This window comes from Megalops cyprinoides, chromosome 10 (assembly GCF_013368585.1).
Source record: "Megalops cyprinoides isolate fMegCyp1 chromosome 10, fMegCyp1.pri, whole genome shotgun sequence".
In the NCBI taxonomy this organism is placed as follows: Eukaryota; Metazoa; Chordata; class Actinopteri; order Elopiformes; family Megalopidae; genus Megalops; species Megalops cyprinoides.
Window position 1 is genome coordinate 22,702,850 of NC_050592.1, and position 20,430 is coordinate 22,723,279.

Below are 20,430 nucleotides of genomic sequence, written 5' to 3' on the forward strand. Positions count from 1 at the left end.
GGAATGACACCAATTTGATTACATCGATTTAATCTCATTTTTGACATTGTTAGGGTCCCAGAGGCCCCTCCGGACAAAAGGTTGGTGAATTGATTATTCATTCATTTGGTCATGCATTTTTAATTTCATAAATAATTCAGTCATACTATAAAATAATTAAGATATTATTAGCATGCATTTTGCATCTGATGTATTCCCTTCTTTTTAATGACAGGGCGAAAAAGGACACGATGGGGTGGATGGAAAAGATGGTCCAATGGTTCGATATTTCGCTCTCTGGCAAAGCAACACATGGTGCAATCAGCAGACCTTTGACTGCGTATTTAATGTGTGGTTCAGCAGTCAAACAACTAGCACACAATAGATTAAAATACAGCCTTCACAATTAAAACAGAATTCATGACTACCACCCCCCATCTCCCAACACACAAATGAAAATAGCACTATAACTTTATGCAACTCGTGTGGTTACATCATAAACCACATAGAAACAAAAAAGAACAATCATGGGAGACTCAGTAATCACATGCAGGCCTTGTGTCCCCTCAGCTGAAGGCATTTGTAAGAACTTTTCTTAGATTTCATATTGAACCCACACACTTAGAATCAGAGCAGAGCAGGTCTTTATTAGCGAATGCAGTGAAGCAGTGGGTGTATATGCCACAGGAGGCTAGTGTGGATGGTGGGACAGTGTGCTAATGCAGGTTGAGCTTTTCCTCTGCACTACGATTATTTTTCCTTCATTTGGACAGTTTCCCTAATAATTTTGTGTTACTGATTTACACACATTTTGCAGCATAATCAGCTGCTTGGATTCTATCACAGATAATCACCACTATTTTCAGACATGTAAAAACCCATCCTCTTTTGGTCCTTTGTGGAGTAGGGGACTTTACCCCGGATGAACGCCCATAGATGACGGCAGATGATGAGTCAGCCCTGAATTAAAGTCACCACCATGTATCTGCATGAAGGTCAAGACTCAGACAACAGAATGGTGGCTAAATCAGTTTTTTAGACAGAAGCTCTATTGACCCCTAGCAGATGCTGAAAGCTATTTCTGTTAATATCACCACAAAATTGTTTTGTGATTCAAGCTTTCTCTTCATTTAAGAATCACTTGCTTAGATGTTAACCTGTAAAACAAAGAATTAATTCAATCAGACGAAACCAGTCATACCAGGGACCAAGGTGTCTCCCTTTAAAACACCAAACATGAACAAACTACCGTGATTTTAATTTATACTCAATATACCAGGTTCACCATTCATGAATGTGAACATGACAAGCATTTTGGAATTGAGCAGTTTGTTCTTATCTGAAATCTGTTCCAATAAACAAACAAATTTCATGACTGGGGCCACTCATGCCAAATGTGCGAACGTACAGATTGGAGCAAGATGTTCTAAAACCCTGATTGATGCAACCGCGGGCAGACACCGCACGAAGCTGAATGAAACCGCATATACACGCTCGCTTGGTGATGGAGCACACTATCGATGAGCTAAAAGGCTGGTGGATGTGTAAGTGGAACAGTAAGTGGACTTTGGTCCGCTGTGTCCACTGTGTCCTGCCCATGAAAGATGGCATTCGTTCACTATCAGATTAATGGGAACGTGGGGAACCTCTGCCTGTAACACTCCAGAGAGCAGGGCTACAATTCAGATCTGAATATAATTCATGAGCATCTTTGAGCCAAGGTTTGAATACTTTGAATACTTTCTTGCATCCACTTCTGTCAGAATTGTTTACATCTCTGAATCAGAAAAAATATCTTTCTTTCCCTCTTGGCAGCATCAGCTATACCTGCAACTTGGAAGTCAGAATGTCTTTTAATGGAGTTGTTGGGGCATTTACTTATGCATATTAGTGATACCATGCACAAGCATCTAATGTAAGAGTAGGTGAGATTCATCATCATACGAACAAGGGTAAGAACGAAATTGGGTGTTTCCACACATTTCATGAATCTGGTGTGACTTTTTCACAGCAACCGTTCCTAAAAACAAAATACACACATTTCAACAAACATTTTGAGTAGCGTCCAGTTGTCATTTTGAGTAGTATCCCGTGTTTCGTTTTCTTCCTTAATTTCTCTGACTGGCTCTCCTTTGCCTTCCTCTTACCCTCACTCTTTCCCATTCTTGTTCTTCTCTTTCTCTCCCTCTCTGTCCTTCCTTTGCCTCTTTCTGTCTCTCACTCTCTCATTCTCTTTTTCTCTGTGCAGGGGGAGCCTGGATCTGTTGGCCTTCCAGGGTGTAAAGGAGATGATGGGCCAGAGGTAAGGGAGAAGAGGATTCAGTATAATCCGCCCCCACCCTGAGCCCCCCATTTCTGTTCCCTGTTCAGAGGTTCCTCCTGCTCACTGCAGGACACTTCTCTGGAAGCATACCTCTTTCATGGCCAAGTGCTGTTTGGCACTGAAGTCCAGTAGGAGTGCCAGACACCCTTGACTAGAAACACACTCAGCTGTTTGCTACAGTGTTCCCGTGAGGACACCATATTATCCATGATCCCATATTAATGCCAAGCAATACTATCCGTTGTTATTTACAAATATGTTGTCAGCAAAGTTTTTTTAATTGAATTGAATTGAGCTAAACAGATGAAAAGACTTGGAATGGAGGCGTATCCCGTGGTTTTCTTGTATTTTTTTGAGAGAATAGAAATTCTCAATCAAACGTTTCATTTGCCATATCCCTTCTAAATAAGTCCCACATTCCTCCCCTCTGCCAGCCAACTGAAGTAGTCTCTGCTACGTCTGTGTTACATGTAATGTGTCTTCAGGTCAGTCCAAGGGAAAGAGACAGAGGTAAAATGCATGACCTTGCTGATGATGTGTAACAGTGTATTTTCCTACAAAAGGGGGAACCAGGTCCTCCTGGACAGAAAGGGGACCCAGGCTCATTTGGAGCATTAGGACAAAAGGTAGACATTCACAGTGCCAGACTCCTTCTGTTAATAATGTGTTGTGTATGTCTGTGCTGCCTGCATTACCTATTGAGCAGTATTATTATTAGTAGTAGCACCAAATACTTGTCGTAGCAGAAGTAATTTCCTTGATACAGGTAGATGACCTCATCCAGAGTGACTTCAGCTTGAATGGATATTTACTAAACAGATTTAGGTTTGGTACCTTGCACAAGGCTACTGTAATTTGTAACAATTCCTAGAAACCAGAGGTCAAACTTAAAACTGTTTGCTTACATTCAGTTTCCAAAACATTCCTACAACTGCCATATTGGGTTAGTGGAACTGATTTGACTTCCTAGACCACACAATGGGGTTGCTTTCATTTTGTGTTCTATTTATTGATTTAGTGAGGCTGGCGGTCATCTTTATCTCATGGATGGTTATTGTTAATTAGTGTTGGCTTTACTTCCTGGATGGAGCAATTGTTGAATCGGTAAGATCAGTCTAACTTGCTGTAATATTTTTCACTTCCAGGGTGAAAGGGGACCACCTGGGGTAGAAGGGGCATCTGGGGTATCAGGTGCAGCTGGAGCTAAGGTAACCAATCAGTCAATTAACATAAATCAATAAATAAACAGAAAACCATACAGTGCCAGAGAAGCAAGATGCAAACAGGGGGTGACACAGGTCATATGTGCTGACCAGTCTTATTAATACCATCAGAAACTCTGGCTTCAATGATTGCATGTTACTGCCACTGTGAAATCCCAGTCTTGTGACTGCACCACACACCTATCATTCTTTCAACCACACCCTCCTCCTTTTGCGACCAATCAGCTTGAGCATGTTCTCCTGTGTGTACAACCACGGGATCACATAACTTCTGTCTTGAAGAAAGCTCTGTGACATAGCTCTGTGATGCAGGATCAGTGGGATAGGACAAAATAGGCTGGGTTTCCACTTCCACTCTGGAGCCTCTCTTGTCTCTGTGCAGGGAGACACTGGGCCGGTAGGAGCAAAGGGTAACAAGGGGGATCGAGGCGATGATGTGAGTACCTTACATGTATTACCCTACGTTATGGTATCCCCTGTTGTGATCAGCGGAGTGAGGCCTCATGAGCTACCATGTTCTGCCAGTTGCTTGATGTGTACAAGCCAATCAAAAGACTTCTCTCTGCCCAGCAAAACACTGATTTGTTCACACATGACTTGTGACAGGTATGCTCGTTTTGGGGTGCACAAAGCTTAACTCTCGCTACCCTCTCATAGTCAGATGCAATGACACAGCCACCATCCAGGAGCCCAGAAAATCAGCTCTAGTTAGAGAATGCAAAGGTAATAAAAGGTTTACACTGACTTTAATTTAAATTTTTGTAATTGTGAACATAACTGAATTAAACATACACAGATATTTACTTACAGAATTACTGAGAGTTACATATCCTCATTCATCATGACCCACTATGATGAATTGGTTTACCATGTATATTTAAGTATTACTGATGAGTGTAATCAGTAATGTAAAGTAAAAGTATGCAGATTGGTGATTTTGTCAGTCACTGTGCTGTGTCATCTTTGATCCTGAGTCTTGTGTGATCTGACTGTGGGCCTCTGGTGGTCAGCCAGCACAAATCAGAGAGAAGAACACTAAAAGCAGACTGTGCATTTACTGTATAACTCCATATGCAGGATTCTACACATGTGTAGACTAAACACACTCACTGAGAGCGCAAACAGTGTGCAAACCAATGTACTGTATGAGACAACACATAAACATTCATCCACAGCACTTCATCAAGGAGCCATTTTTGTATGCATCTGTGACAAATTTAGCCATTAAAATGAACAGGCATGCACATCTAAAGGACAAACAGCCTCGGTCCACTTCCTCCACCGGTAAAACCTCTGGAATGTCACTAATGTACCATCTGGCTCACAGAACTGACAACATTGTGGCAAACAAAGATGAGTGTCTCCATAGTTGCCTGGTTTTGACCAGGGGGCGAAGATGTCTATGGTGAACAAGTAAATGTGGTCAAAAAGTTTAATCCTTTCAAGTCTGTTACAGAAAAACAGGGGATGTTCATGTATATTCTGTCCCTTTGCTTGAGGTTTAGCACTAGCGTGTTATAAGTCTGTTATTGTCTCTGAATGTTTAAACTGAGCACATACTGTTCTGTTGTTCACATGCTAGTTAGAAATGTCTTATCTGTGATTTTTGCTGAAAATTGCTCTTGTGATTGTTTCCCAGGGGGACTTTGGCAGGACTGGGGCTTCTGGTGCAACAGTATGTAACTTTTGATCAACATCACAAACTGGGAATAGAGGTATTCTGACTGGTAACCAGAGGTCATTGTTTTATCAAGAGACTGACTTCCAAGCCAAAGGTTTTATCTTGATTGATGATCTGTATTAAACACACTTCTCCACCTTCAAAATGCTGTGCTCCTGCCCTGATCTTGTTTTAGTGTAAAACAAGTTAAATGAACTGCCTGTGAGATGTAAATTGAAAAGCAACACTGAATGACTTCCGCTGCTGCATGGCTGGTTTCTCCTGTCTTGAGTCACATGTGGTAATGGTTTGCCTATTTCACCCCCTCAGGGCGAGAAAGGGGAAAAGGGAATGAGGGGACCCCCCGGAGTCAGAGGGGTCCAGGGGGACAAGGTAAAGCTCCTCCAAATGTTCACCGACACAGAGATCCAAGGCTGAGTCTGGGCTGGTCCTAGAAGCCACAAAGACACATTTCTCCAAGCCAGTCAACTTTGTACAGTAAATAGCTTGAGCAGATGGCTGTTTGGGTTTATTCAGGCTGTTAGTGAATAAAGATGTGTAAAAGTCACTGTAATTAGATGTCTGGATGAAGGAGAAATCAAAGGCCACAGAGGCAGTCATTAATAAAGGCTCTTTACTTAACTTTTGTCCCAGTGGATATCCAGTGCTGTGATGCATGTCTGAGATAGCTTGATTGTAAACAAACTGATGATGGGAAAGTAAAGATATATATTTTTCCACACTTTTTCCTTCAGTTATCCCATGTGCCTGTACGGCAAATGCAGTTAAACTAATTCAGAGGAGCACCAGCTCCCTCCTACATATTGTTATTGGTTGAGTGCCACAATCAAGTCCCCAGTCTCCAAGCATTGTATTACCGTTCTGACTGGGAATGTCTCAGAGGAGTTCTAGAGACCTTTGCTCATATCCCTCCCATGGCTGTAAGGCACCACAAGGGAGCCAAAGAGAGAGTAATCTGTAATCCTTCCTCCAACTTCTTCTTTTTTCTCCCCTAGGGTGACCCAGGGCCTGTTGGTGCTCAAGGACATGAGGGTCCATCTGGAGCTATTGGATCAGCAGTGAGTATTGGATGGTGATGGTGCTGCTTTGAATGTGCTTAGACAACAAAGTTCACAATTACATCTGTGAAATGGGTATGGAGTGTGGAATATTACTAGGGTGAGATGTCTGGACTAGAGACCGTTAGGGTAATTTCCCCAGCCCGCCTCCCCTCCCTGAACCCCAAGATGAGCACCAGAGATCCCCCTTGAATAACTTTGATATGAATTATATAAACATATTATATTTGTATTAAGTATTTGTGTACAATGATTTCCTCTGTGTCTCTGAATGGCTTTGTCAGGGTCTCAGTGGTGTTCCTGGTCTGAAGGGTTACAAAGGGGAGCCAGGCCCACTAGGAGCTGCAGTAAGTACATCAGGAAGTTATTCTGCTCATTTCATATGCAGTGCTTAAGGAACTGGACTTGTAACCAGAAGGTCAGGGTAGGGCACTGCCATTGTACCCTTGTGCAAGATATGTAACCTGAACTGCCTCAGTAAATACTGTACTGTATACAATAAAATGGCTCCTGAGTGGCTCAGGCAGAAAAAGCACTTGTTTCAGCACAGGCTAAGTCCGGGTCTGGGTTTGATACCAGCCATGTCATTTGCTGACATGAAAGGGAACCCATACTGGCAGAACAATGGTTTCATTCCACCAGGGGTGGGGATGTTTAGGTTCAAGGGTCCCCTTGTCATTTTGCTCTCAGCGCTCTGGGACTCCTTTAGGTGCCTATTAGTTGCTCAGATGGCATCAAGAGGATACACTTACCCTACAATGACGTTTGAGTCCTGGTGAACTGGGATTCAGGCTGATGTTACACAAAGCAAGCAGTAACACCCTCTGTTGTTTTCTCCCATGATGCAGGGGGTGAAGGGTGCCAGGGGCCAGCCGGGTCCTCCTGGAGAAGCAGGCCCTGTGGGTGAGAGGGTGAGCAGCCCTAACTGGGCATTTCGGTAATAGGATGTCCTGCTTTCAGTCCTGTGCCATCAGCAGTGAGGTGGGATGACAAGAGGGCAGCAGGGGTGAAAGTGTTAAAAAGCCTAGTGGATTACTCTCTCTCTGCTATTATTTTAAATTCAGAAATTGTACCAATGCCAGAATCAACAGTTCTGAGGTATCATTGAACAGGATGTTAAAGACCAAATCCCTAAATAGTGTCGTGTTTTCACATTTATTGAAGAATCATAAAACACATGCTGACCATTTATAAGGACATAAAACAACTGTTAAACAATGCATAATGTTTACAACAGAAACACTTATTCAACAGAATTCCACACAACTCATGGGAAATTTTGTAAGCACACACTTACACACACCTGGAAAAGTGCACAGTGATGCCACACTGCCCCCACCAGGCACATGCTGAAATTTCCTATTTCTCCCACTGCACTGCATCGGTGGGAGTTGGGTAGGCATAAGATGAATGCCGGTGACAGTGAGCCAGTTACAGGGCTGTTGGTACAGTCCAAGGGTTAGACATTGCGGGCCTATGGAGCAGAGCCATTCACCTTCTCAGCCCCATCCCAGGGCTTGTTGGGGGCCAGATGATCTTGACTGGTTACCACCTTCCATCCCCGAGTCCAGAGATTGACCCAATAAACCACCTCCATATATTGTTCCCAAAAGAGCATAGTCCAAATCACTGGAACGTTTTGGAATTAGACCTTTCCTGTGACTTATGCAGCATACCCAAACCATTTCCCCTGCATGGAATTAGTTCCCTCAGCATCCTGAGTCATGTAGCCACTTCTGTTTGCTCCCTGCACCCACAAAATTATGGTGGGCAAGGTCATGAGCTGCTTTAAGCCGGTCACAGAGCTTGCCAATTTGGGGAGCTCCACCTCTGGTGGATGTCTGTATACAAGGTCAACAGGAGTCTGCAGCTCCAGGCCAAACACTAGGTCAACTCAGTGTCTCAATCCCATTGAGAGGAACCGGTCAGGAACTGGCAAGTTCAGTAGCCAAGGCCTTATTAAAGTGTGCCGTGGTATGGTGTGGCTCTTGTGTGCCCCAAGAAGCTGGCCGACTTCACTAAAGAGCATGCTTCAATTTCTCCCTTGATCACTATGGAGCACCTCCATGGCCCCGCACTGGCAGACAGCTTCCATCACTAGCTTCTCTGCCGCTGTAGTGGTGTTCTGATCAGAGATGGCAAAGGCCTCAGGCAACTGCATAAAATAATCCACAAAGGCAAACCCCAAGGCACTCAAAGGGGGCCCTCACCTGGTAGCTCTGTATGGGATCACCTGTCCACCTTGATCCAAGCTAGTAAAAGTGAAGCTTCACTTGTCAGTTTTGGCCATATCAAAGTGGCTCACACCCACTAGCCCGTGGACCATATAGAGTGTTTCTTTCCCTGAGGGCCAAGGATTCCCACTGAGAAAGAGAACTTTTCACAACTCTGTCTGGAGCTGCTTTCTGTCCCCTTACCTTGGTGGCTTCTGCCCAGCTACCACCCAGCCATGAACCTCTGCCAGAACAGGAGCCTTCTCCTGTGCTTATTTTCTCAGCTGAACAGCTAGGGGCCTTTCTCTAGGGCTGTTACTGCTCCCATCATGAAGCACACCTTCCTTTTGTTCCTCCATATAGTCTTGCTTGAAACAATGGCAGCAATCCACCCTTTTGCATGGATGGTGAGACAGGGCATCTTCATTTCCATGGGGATGTCCTGGCCATTGTTGAATGTCAAAGGTAAATGATTGGAGAACTATTTCTGTTAGCTGTTCAAATTTACTGTGCATTTACTGCTTGGAGGGACTAGCCTAAGACATGAGCTTGAGTCTGAGCAGGTTGTCAATCCTTTCATCAATACAGACAACAAAGATGGCACAATATGATATGGGTGGGGCCTGGGGGGGAGGGTTGATAGTGTACATCAAATACAATTTATATTAAATGTGTGTTATTAAACGGAATAAGTGTTTCATTCATTTCCATGTCTTTAAAGTGAAAGGTGAATTAGGAAAACTTAGGTAAATTTAATTAAAAGAAGAAATGGGCTGAAATGGGAATTGATTTTTGGGCCAGTATCACTTATGGGTGTACCTTTTTTCATTACCAAGTGCCAAGATCCTAATTTCTCCTCTCAATGGTCATTCCTCAGGGAGATGACGGAGTGCAAGGGCAAGGACAACCTGGATACCCTGGATTCCAGGTATGCATTTTCACTAGTCAGCAGCCATATTTTCATCACATGACTCACATTATTGTCACTGTCAGAGTTAAAAAAGCAGGCTACCTTCTAAACCTCTGCCTCACTCCCACCTCACTTCAATGTTACTCACCTCTGACCTGTGCTCAGCAAGTCAGTCCTTCTCAGGACTTTAGGTGCAAATATACAAACATGCAAACAGACTGGGTATCAGATGTGCCGAAGTGTTCAGGGAGCAGGGGATTTCAACCGCCAACATAAACAGCAGTAGACATGACCGCTTATGATGACAAATTCAAAACTTGCTTTAGCCTGTTTATGTTTAAGTGAGGTTCTTTGAACTGGGGTCAAGTTGCAATTGAATGAGTCAGTCTCTTCGGCTGGGACTGAGAAATTTCTTGGTATAGTTAAAGAGCTGGGAAAATTTTGCAACAGTTTGGACAAAACCACCCAATGAGAGCTCCGCTTCTATTAAGAACGGCTTTGTAGCGTACTGCTCCACCCTCAGTTGTCTATCACATCATAAAACACCTCCACGACTCATTTACAGAGATTCCATGAATAACAGACTGTAACCACTTATCCCATTGTTTTGTTTCATGTCACATAACTGCTGATTTGCTAGTGTAATCTCATTTTGAACCGAGAACAGTTGATGGATAGTGATTTTGTTTCATATTTGTTTCTTTGTGTGGTTTGCTTATCACACAAAATGATCTGCAGGTGTGAATGTCTGCTTCTTCCTTTTTTTCCTTCTCTACAGGGTTTTCCTGGTGTGAGAGGTCCTGCAGGAATTAAGGTATGAATTGTAATCCTTTAACAATTACCATTAATGACTAATTTCAGCAAGGACATCATTAGCCATCTTATTTGAATGTATGGTGGGGCGTTGGAAGCACTTTTTTGCTGAAGAAGGATGTGCACACTCTAAGTCCCTTGCACTGTGTTCACAGAGGACCTCCAGGAACACAGCTGAAGACTGGCTCTGCTGTAGTTCAGCAATGTTACAAACAGGAAGGACATACTCACACAAAAAATGTAGTGTACCAGAAGGCCATAAATTTCCATCCTATTTCAAAAAACATCAAGTCAGGAATACAAAGCATTGAACATTCACAATTGCAGCCTCTGGCCTTCGTTCCAGTGGTTGTAGAGGGGTGGAAATCCACATTTTATTAGATCCATCTCTGTGCATCTGTAGGAAAATTCTTAATTCATTTACGCAATGGATCGTATGCCAGCCTGTAGGTCATTCTGCCTGTCTCCTCACGCACTGAAGTGCCTGACTGTCAAAGACTGTCTTTGATTGGTCTTCATGTCTCACCTTAGGCATTTATACCAATCACAGAGGAATGTGCTTTATCTTTAAAAAGTAACATGCACACTGCCGATGCTCTTTATATGGCAAAAGCCCAAAAACCTTGACAATCAAACTGAGCACTTAACAATTTTAGTCATGTTTAAAATGTCAAGAATTATGCACTGCTCCTGGCCTCCAGAGTTTCTCATACTTTCCCAATATATGTTTTAAAACACCATTTCCCCAGTTTCCCACATATCAGATGGAGAGGAAACTTGAAGTCATAATGGGCAAAACAAGTGGTAAAATGTATTCTATAAACAGTGTTTAATGTTTCTCAGATGTTCCCTTAAGTAATAATTATCTAAACAATGTAAGGTCATAATCTATGGCAAAGTCCCAGATGTTGAAATAACTTTTAAATCCTCAGTCAAGGTTGTTATTCTCCATACTTTAGCTGTATGTTCTTGTGTGAGACTACTATTTTCGTGTTTATTTATTTATGGGTTTTTGGCAGGGGGTTAATTTCTGATCAATGGGGTATTGAACGCACACACATTTAAACATTTACATGGATGTGAAACCTACGTGCTGCTTACATTCAGTAAGGCCCATCCATTCTCACTGTGTTGAAACAGACACTGAGAGAGGTAAATGAAGGATTAGGACTAATGACTTAATAGTGAATGATTACCTCTGCTTGAAAACTGATAGGGCCGTTCTGTTATGTTCTGTCTGTGCTTTGACGTGGGAATTACTTACTCAAACATGTCAGTGCTGAATGGTTTAAATCTTTAAAAAAGATTTAATAATCAGTTCGAACCCAAGAGGAGTTGCTACCCCAAATGGTCTTACTTCATCTAGTTTTACAATGTTCTTGGACACGTCGCTGCTATTGTGAACTTAAATGGAGCTATTCCTGTTGAAGCACAGGCATCACTAGCTACATGTCTCTGTCCTGCTCTGTGGTCCACTGCTAAGGAGTGCAGTGCTTGTCCCGGCCACTCTGACACATAGTGATCCCCAGGGCCTGCTTTCCTTCCTTCTCTGACAGGGTGTCAGGGGTTTCCCTGGACTGAAGGGAGACGTGGGGCTGCCCGGTGACAGAGGCGATGACGTGAGAGCTCTTATTTACTTTCAGAATCTTGAGCGTAGGAAACAGAACTGTTGTGACAGTTGCCATGGAGATCACTACCTTGATAACAAGTGGAACTCTGCTGATGGGCTTGCAATTTTATGGGCTCTTCTCTTGCTGAACTTCATCTCACTTCACCGCTGGTTGTTGTCAGCTTTTTTTTTTTCTTGCTTTTCAGAATGATCTGCCTGGCAAAGAGGGAACCAGAGGACTCAAGGGATACCCTGGACTACCAGGGGAAAATGTGGGTGCTTCACATGGACATGAACTGGAACCCTGATCAACAACAGTTTCAGCACCCATTGCGAGCAAGCACACTGCTGCTACCTTGTTTGATATTACATTACTCCTACCCTAATGCTATTCGGGCTAAGTACCATGCTCAAGGGTACTACAGCAGTGCCCCGCTTAGGGTCAAACCTGCAGCTGTTGGGTCACAAGTTCTGTCCCTGAAGAGCAGTACCCAAATCACTCAATGTCTACAAAAAGGAACTGGGAGTAATTGAGAGGGGTTTACTGCAATATCAGCTGATTGTTAACACCAGTAGCATATACATTCCACAGATCCTTTGGGATGCACCTGGAGTAGGAATGATCTGATCTCCTCTTTCACCAGGGTTCACCAGGACTAGCAGGACACCCAGGAGTGGACGTGAGTATTGCTGGAGAATGGGAGGTGGGGTATGGGAGGACTTTCAATGGTGACACGGTTCCGCTATTGTCCGATACTCCAATGCCCAAGACCGATTTGTTCCCCACACACAAATCTTTCAAACATTGTCTAGTGAAAGGCAGGGCCCTTTGTGGAGATAGTTTAGATTCTCTCAGATTTATTTTTTCCATTTACTATAAACTATTTGACAGTTAGCATTAAGACTAATAATAAAGACTCACTTTTCAGAGAATGGTCGGTTAAAATGTATCATGACTTAAAATTACTTTTATGTAGTGTGCATCTGAAAAGGATTATCTTTTTAAACGATTCATTGTCTTACAGGAATGTGAAATACTAGAAGTCATACAGAAGCTCTGCTGTAAGTAGTCTACATTGTCTACGGAGTGACTTATATTAGCAGCATTAAGAAATATACACACATTATATCAAGGTTTACATTTCAACTATTCATATTTCAAGAAGTTTCACTGCACCAGTGAATAGAGAAAGTCAATTAACAAAAGCTGATTGGGTGTATTTATTCTAATCATACTTTAATTGCAGCTGTGTTTCCAATAGGGCCACATGTTCATTTGTGAAATGAAATGTTTATGCCAATGTTCTTTCCTTAGATGATTTCTCTTTCACTCAACTGGGTGTATGCTGTCTGTTTTTGGTTATCTGCTCATCAACAGACACATCGTCCAGTTCATAGTTTTTGGCTGTATAAACAACACTCAGCAGACCATTCTGAGCGAAGGGCCATATTCAGAAAGAAAATTTCAAAATCGGTCTTTAAAGAATGCACATGCTCCTGCAGGCAAATGTAGCAATAAACCTATATGAAGTCACCCAGTTTAAATATTTTTTACAACTTCAGAGCCTGTAGCAGCTTACTTGTCAGCTCTAAACGTAGCCAGTCAGGCTATTTTATAGAACAATGGAGTTGATTATGGTGCTTATATAGTATATTGACTTTTTGCAAATATTTCTGCTTGCCTACGCTGCGAACATTTGACCAAAGGCTCTGTTTTAATTTTCTTTCCAGCATGCTGTGGTAAGTATGTGAACTGTTCAGACAAGGCTCACCAAACAAATTCACGCAAACTTTTCCATCCGTGGCTCTTGGGGTGTCAAACTCATTGCAACACCTGCTGTCTCAGAGTGTGAGTGTGGGCCTGTGAAGCTGCTGTTTGTGCTGGACAGCTCAGAGAGCGTGGGTCTGCAGAGTTTCACCCTGAAGAAGGAGTTCATCATTCGCATTATCAATAAGATCACCAAGTTCAGCAAGAACAAGGTGGGTCACTAAAAAAATATCACATAGTTTAGCAGGAATTATGCTGGTCACTTACAAAAAAAAAATGTACTGAAAACAAGGATGGCTCATTTTTAACAATTATGTGTCCACTAGATGGCAGCACTGTAGCAGTGAACTTAGGCTTCTCTGCATTGCAGTGTTACAGTACATGTGGTGAATTGATCCACCTGCGCATTAAATTCAGCTGAACTGGTTTTATCTGTGTTCAGAATGAACCCGGTTCTCGAGTGGGTGTGGTGCAGTACAGCCACGAAGGAACACAGGAACTGGTGTCTATGGATGACCCCAAAATCACGACACTGTCGCAGCTTAAAAGGTCAGGGTCCTTCGCTGCACCCACACTGCAGGCTTTCATTTTTTATGTTTGAAACTGAAATTGAAAATTTTTAAACACCAAATCAGGCAATTGGTGTAGCAATTCATGGCCTAACCATAATTATTTGCATGCAAATCACTAACCTGGGATGTCTCAAAATGCACATTTTGTATTTATCCATTGACCCAGCCAGATATTTATTGAGGAAATTAGGCTAAGCACCTTGTTAAAGGGCATAGAGTCCATGTGCATGTATTGTTTGACTCCCAACAACAGTTGACACTGTGTGAAACACTGTCCTCTCTCTGCAGGGCAGTGAAGAACATGCGCTGGATTGCAGGTGGTACATTCACAGGGGAAGCACTGGACTTTGCCCGCCGAGCTTTTGGCAGCTCCCAGCTCTCCAGCAAGGTGGCCATTGTGCTAACCGATGGCAGGTCGGACACTCGGGACTCCAAGCCCCTGTCCTCTCTCTGCAACGTACCCAACATCAGGGTAAGAGTGGACAGGCAAGGGGCGCGGCAGACAAAATGGGACACATTTTACCACCATGAGACCAAGTAATGGAGCTGCCATCAATTCACATTCCTATTTTGCTTTTTTTGCAATTTTTTTTGTTTCCTTCAAATGAAATTTTATTATACCACATCACTGCCTTTATTTCCTTTTTTTCTTTTTGCTCCAGTGATAGTTTTTGTCACCAGTGAATTAATTTGTTAAAAGTGTTTCAGCAACAACTGATAAACTCTGTCCCAGCATTCCATCTGCATTGGCTGACTCTGAAGCTAATATTGGAGATACTATACATGACATTGTGTTGTCTCTTTCATGTCTCTATTGATAGAGCAATTTGATTACAACAGGATTATCCATCATTTGAGTATTTGTGTCCAACTACAGTGGAGTGTGTAAAATGTTCATGCTTGTCAAACTGATTATCTGATAAATCATTACCAAATGCTTTATCTATTGAAAATTGGGACGGAAATCAGGATAAACTTTGGCAGAATAAGATTTCCAATCTTGAACACTGCTCCAGTCATTCCAAAGCAAATCTAAGGAATAAGGTTGTAATTCAGAATATAAAAAAGACACAGGGCACACACCCACCTGCGTATCCACCCTTGTCTCCTGCAGGTCGTGGGTATTGGCATTGGAGATATCTTCCGCAGAGCCCCTTACACCACCATGCTACAGGAGATAGTTTGCATGGGAATGTCCCAGCCTGGGCTCTACCTGAAGATCACTGACCACTCTCAGCTCCTAGAGGAATCCTTCTTTAACAACGTAACCGGCTACATATGCCAAGGTATTATCACCACTACCACAGGCAACAGCAAATCATTTAGAACAGTCTGTGCCTATGTGTGTGTGTTGGGATAGCGGCTAAGGAATTGGAATTCTAACTATGGTAAGTAGAAGGTTGTGGGATGATCTTTATCCTTTGTAGGACATGTAGAACACTGCTGATTAACATCTGTGTAAAGTACTTAACCTGAATAAGTAAGCAAATAAGTAAGAGCACCAATAGTAATCTGTCCTTTTGTCCCCATTCATAAAGCCATTTAACCCTTAATAAGGACTATGGAGGCACAAAAGCTCAAAATGACAAATTTCATTGAATATACCAAGATAATAAAGTTAAGCATATGGAAAATTTAGTTAAATGTCCATTAAGCTATATGAGCTGTCCATGAAGGCAACCTTCAGTCACTGTATGAAAGAGCTTAGTGTATGTGTACAGCTCCCTATTTTCTCCTAACTCATTCATTGGCTCTCTGTTTTCAGATAAGAAGTGTCCTGATTATTCCTGTCATGGTGAGTCTCTTCTTCGTGTAATCCTGCCAGTAATATTTACCAATGTTTCCATGCTGGAGAACCGCTTTCCTCACAGTGCATCTGATTTTGGAGTATAAGAGGAGCCCATTTAAAGTATACAGAGCGCAGTGAGACCTTCAGTAAAGGTGTGAAATGAATTTCTTCTATAAAAGAAACATATTCAGGTTTTGCACTGCAATTACATGCTCTCTCAATCTGCCTCTTATCTGTGCCTCTTTGTTGGTTTGTATCCCTGTCTGTTTTCCACTGAATTAATGCAAATCTGAAAAGCATGGGATAATTTATTCAGTCTCATAGTCAGTTTAGTCACAGTGTACAAAAAGTAATGAAAATCATCTGAAGAAAAGGAGTGTTTATTATTTACACTCATCCAGAACTGTTAGCTCATGTCCTGGCTCACTTTGGATGATTCATTTATTTGTTTCCAATCAGTGCCCTTGAGAGGATTATTTTCTTTTTTTATTTTCAACTTGGTCTGCTTAGTTCAATGCTGATGATGGCAATGATTAACAGAGCTGGTTCTACAGAAAAAGATTTTTCAGAGCCCTCAATATAACCTTCTCTGAATCAGTAGATTGAATGTACTTCAGTGCACCCACTAATCAAGGAACTTAGGTTTTCCTTTTTTCTGTTGGTCTTTGTAAAAAAAAAAACAGCTACTAATGTACTAATTAATGAGAAAAGCTGTTAATAGCTTACAGTTGTGTGGTATAGTTATGATAAGTGAGCAAGTAAAAGAAAGTTTCATTTTTCAATCCAGCCTTTGTGTGTTAATCAGAATGTGTGAGCTGCTCTTGGTCTCTTTGAAACACTGCATTAATTCAGTGTGTTTGTCATGTTACCCTTGTTGTGTTTGTTTCTATCAGCTACATTTGCGGAGCCCACAGATATCGTCTTTATGCTGGACGGGTCCTCCAGTGTGGGCAAGGCAAACTTCATTAAGACCAGAGACTTCGTGGAAAATGTGGCAGCCAGGCTGCTCTCCCACAGCCAGGCCAGGGTGCCTCGTGTTTCTGTGTTGCAGTACAGTGACTCCAGACAGCAGCAGGTGGAGCTTTCCTTCACCAGCAGGGCAAGCGACTTGCAGGCTCGTCTCCAGGGCGTTAGCTACATGGATGGGGCCACCGACCTGCCGGCGGCCCTGGACTTCCTGGCCAGCGGCGTTCAGTGGGATGGACGTGCTGGTGTCCGCAGGAGGGTGGTCGTTTTCACAGATGGGCGTTCCAAAGCTGCCTCCCGGGGCCAGATCCCCCGGGCAGCGGCTGCAGCGCTGGGGCAGAAAATGGCGCTGCTAGCGTTCACTGTGGGTGACAGTTTCGATGAGACGGGGGTGTGCCAGCTGGTGACTGGGCAAGCCAGCAACTTCAACTACACCGTGGTGGACAGACTTGTCCACAGGGTGGCACACTACGATGATCTGGCCAGAACAGTGGTTATGCAGAGCCTCACCAGAAAGCTGTCAAAGGTCTGAGGCACTTCATGTACCACACAGTAGAACACTGCACAGTAGAGCACTTGCAGGAACAGTGATTTTATTTTTTCATCACAATTAATATTAATTCTTCAGGGTAATTTTTTTTGTTCTCTCATGGTCAGCTTGTTCCAGCCTATGTACGGTGCTTTTCTGTTTGCTGGTGCTGTTGCTCTGTCGATGTTCAATGTGCCATGGTGAGCAATACTGCTGATTGTCTGTTTTTAAGCCAGGAAAGCACAAGACCTTCAGTGTGGGGGGGGAACCTTTTGTATGAAACACAACATATGGCTGTTGCTATTCTACCGTAATCTTCCTACCATCTAAAATAAAGCTGAATTCACTACAACAACCTCATTTAGCCTAATGTAAAAAATGATTTGTTTGTGCTGCAAACTCATTAAGAAATAGGCCTAAAGCATCCCCAACAAAAGACATAGGAAACACACTGGCTAAAATTATGCTTGCAAAACGATTTAATTTACAAAAACCAAATTCCATTTAACATTTCAGCTGCCAATGCTATGCCGTAATGTTAAAATTAGCCTACTGTATTCTCTGCTGTGATGAAACCTCGATAGGCAGCGCAACCGAAGGCAGTGCTACACAAACGTTGCCTAGTCTTACCTAAACTTGAGGCCCTCACGAGTTAAGGTAACAATAACTAAAGTTAGTGATAAAGGTAATAATAATGTTGAACATCCACAGTAGCTCAAACATGTGAAACAAGGCCAATACAAGGAACAGGCCTGCCCACCGGTAAACACTAGCCTACTGTCTCCTCCTCGTGCCCATCATCACCATCATCATACACCACCAGTTCATTATTGGCAAGCTCTTCCTCATCTTCATCGCACTGGCTCATCACCGTTGCAATTCCATTTTGCTGCCTAGCTTGCATGAGTAGCGCTCTCCCAGATGCGCAGGGTTCTCCCTCCTTGAAGCAGTGGATGAGGTGGTCCTCGGTTCCATCAGCAGCAACAGTCAGGGCACAAACCTTGAAAGACTTTTTCACCAGCTCCACATCCAGCTTAGCCCAAGCTTTGACTACCCAGTCCACAAACAGACGGCGAGCAGGGGCTCGCAGGTTTCCCCCAGCCGTGTACTCTTTGTCTCTGTTACCTGCCATCCAGTTGTCGTATGATTTGTGGAGGCTTGCTTTGAATGGTTTATTCCATACAACATCGGGGGCCTGGATGTACTTTGTGCACCCACGAGGGATGACTGCCATGGTCATTTTGTAGCCACTTCTGAGTTCCGCTGTGGTGGCAGCACTGATATGGCATCGGTAAGAGTCCCATACCAAAAGACGGGGACTGAAGCTGAATTTCCCCACGACTCTCTGTAGCCAATCTGCGGTAAGGCTGTCGTTCATCCATCCATTTGAAGATGAGTTTACAATGACTCCATTGATGTCCTGCATTGCTTTAACATCTCTAACAGCCCCTCGAAACACAATGTAGGGCTTCAGCTTCGTTCCATCTGCTTTTGCAGCCAAAACCACAGTTAGGTGACTTTTCTCATGGCCAGTAGTTTTTAGAGGGACACTCCGTACGCCTCGCTTATCCGCAGTTGTTGGTCCGGCCATATCGAACCAAACGGCCATCTCATCCATGGCTATGATGTTTTCCTCCGAAATTTTTTCATTAGCCACTGTCTTGTTCACAAAGTCCACATAAGAAACGAGTTTCTCTACGAAGTGCCTGGCATCTTTCTGGGCCACAGTGGTGTGCCTCCGCACAGCAAATCCATTGCGACACAAAAATTTGTCAAGCCATCCACGACTAGCTGCAAATCTGTCAGCTCCATTAATAGACATGTATATTTCTTTAGCTTTCAGTCGGATCATTTTCCTCGACACACGCAGTTGGTTTGCCCGTGTACTCAAGATCCACTCAACCAGCTTGGCCTCCATCTCCTCACTTAATTTCTTTCTCCCTCCACCATCAAGCCTAGCTCTCTTTTGGTCTGAAGACAGAAGAAGCTCTTTTTGCTGTTTCCATTCTCGAATTCTTCTCGGATCAACTCCAAAATGCCGTGCTGCCGCTTCTCCTGAATTCTGTGCTGCATATTTAATTACTTCAAGCTTAAACTTGATGTCATATTTTCTTTTTGTAGCCATGTTGAGACTAAAGCTGTTTATTTTCAGGAGATGAAAAATACTCTAGTTAGGAAAAGTGAACAGCCTAAACAAACAGTGAATAAACTAAACATTGTTTTGTTTTGTTATTTTAACCCATGTGTGTTCCTTTTCATAGCCTGGAAAACCAATAGGACTAAATTTTCAAAACCAGTATTATTTCATTTTTTAGCCACAAAAAATAAATAGGACTACTGTAAGCACTTACACTGCTCTTTCGTTTTATAGTCACGAAAAATAAATATAATTTTCCCCGGTGTTAATTTGAGTGACGCTTTCACTGAAAGGGTCGCGCATACCGGCGATTATAAGAGGCCTGCGTTTATTGGAGACTCGGCTTTTATTGGAAGTTTTACGGTATATGTATTTTACTTTCCCAATCATAGAGAACGTTGCAAACACAGCACTGTGCTACATACAACTGTCATGCAGTATCATTTCAGACTATAACACCTATTATAAAGCATACCCTATGAGTAAAAATGTTTATTAAAAAAATGCAGCAAAAAATATTTGTGTACATTATATTACATTACAGTATTATCACCTGGCAGACACTCTTACAGAGAGTGACTTACACAGCGCATCTGATAAAGTGGACATAATGATCATTATGTGTCCAGTCAAGTCAAAGCATGAAAAGCAGCAAGATATGACTGAAGAAAGGTTGGAGAACTTACTTTAATATTGGAATAATAGAAAATCTTTCACTAAGGACCGGACCAGAATTGTACATATTGCAATCCTCTAGTTCCCTCTAGTGAGACAGTATTTCACACAGCTGCATTAGGAAATACTAGGACCATAAGATTTTCCATATGCATCCTTATTCTCATTTATCACTGAGATTGTGA

At 42.7% G+C, this 20,430-nt stretch overlaps 1 protein-coding gene across 1 annotated transcript in view; it reads left to right on the plus strand.

Annotated features, from left to right (window-relative positions):
• The window catches only part of LOC118784859 (collagen alpha-1(VI) chain-like), a 28,869-nt gene extending 11,430 nt beyond the window's left edge, over nt 1-17,439 (plus strand). The window contains exons 12-35 of the mRNA XM_036539309.1: nt 54-80; nt 215-259; nt 2,228-2,281; nt 2,866-2,928; nt 3,448-3,510; nt 3,908-3,961; nt 5,165-5,200; nt 5,516-5,578; nt 6,202-6,264; nt 6,549-6,611; nt 7,113-7,175; nt 9,355-9,405; nt 10,166-10,201; nt 11,757-11,819; nt 12,016-12,081; nt 12,454-12,489; nt 12,835-12,871; nt 13,541-13,549; nt 13,656-13,789; nt 14,020-14,126; nt 14,438-14,621; nt 15,264-15,435; nt 15,915-15,944; nt 16,832-17,439. Coding sequence (XP_036395202.1) covers nt 54-80; nt 215-259; nt 2,228-2,281; nt 2,866-2,928; nt 3,448-3,510; nt 3,908-3,961; nt 5,165-5,200; nt 5,516-5,578; nt 6,202-6,264; nt 6,549-6,611; nt 7,113-7,175; nt 9,355-9,405; nt 10,166-10,201; nt 11,757-11,819; nt 12,016-12,081; nt 12,454-12,489; nt 12,835-12,871; nt 13,541-13,549; nt 13,656-13,789; nt 14,020-14,126; nt 14,438-14,621; nt 15,264-15,435; nt 15,915-15,944; nt 16,832-17,436 — 2,124 coding nt within the window. The 3' untranslated portion in view covers nt 17,437-17,439. The remainder of the gene's footprint in view (nt 1-53; nt 81-214; nt 260-2,227; nt 2,282-2,865; nt 2,929-3,447; nt 3,511-3,907; nt 3,962-5,164; nt 5,201-5,515; nt 5,579-6,201; nt 6,265-6,548; nt 6,612-7,112; nt 7,176-9,354; nt 9,406-10,165; nt 10,202-11,756; nt 11,820-12,015; nt 12,082-12,453; nt 12,490-12,834; nt 12,872-13,540; nt 13,550-13,655; nt 13,790-14,019; nt 14,127-14,437; nt 14,622-15,263; nt 15,436-15,914; nt 15,945-16,831) is intronic.
• The last annotated feature ends 2,991 nt before the right edge of the window (nt 17,440-20,430 follow it).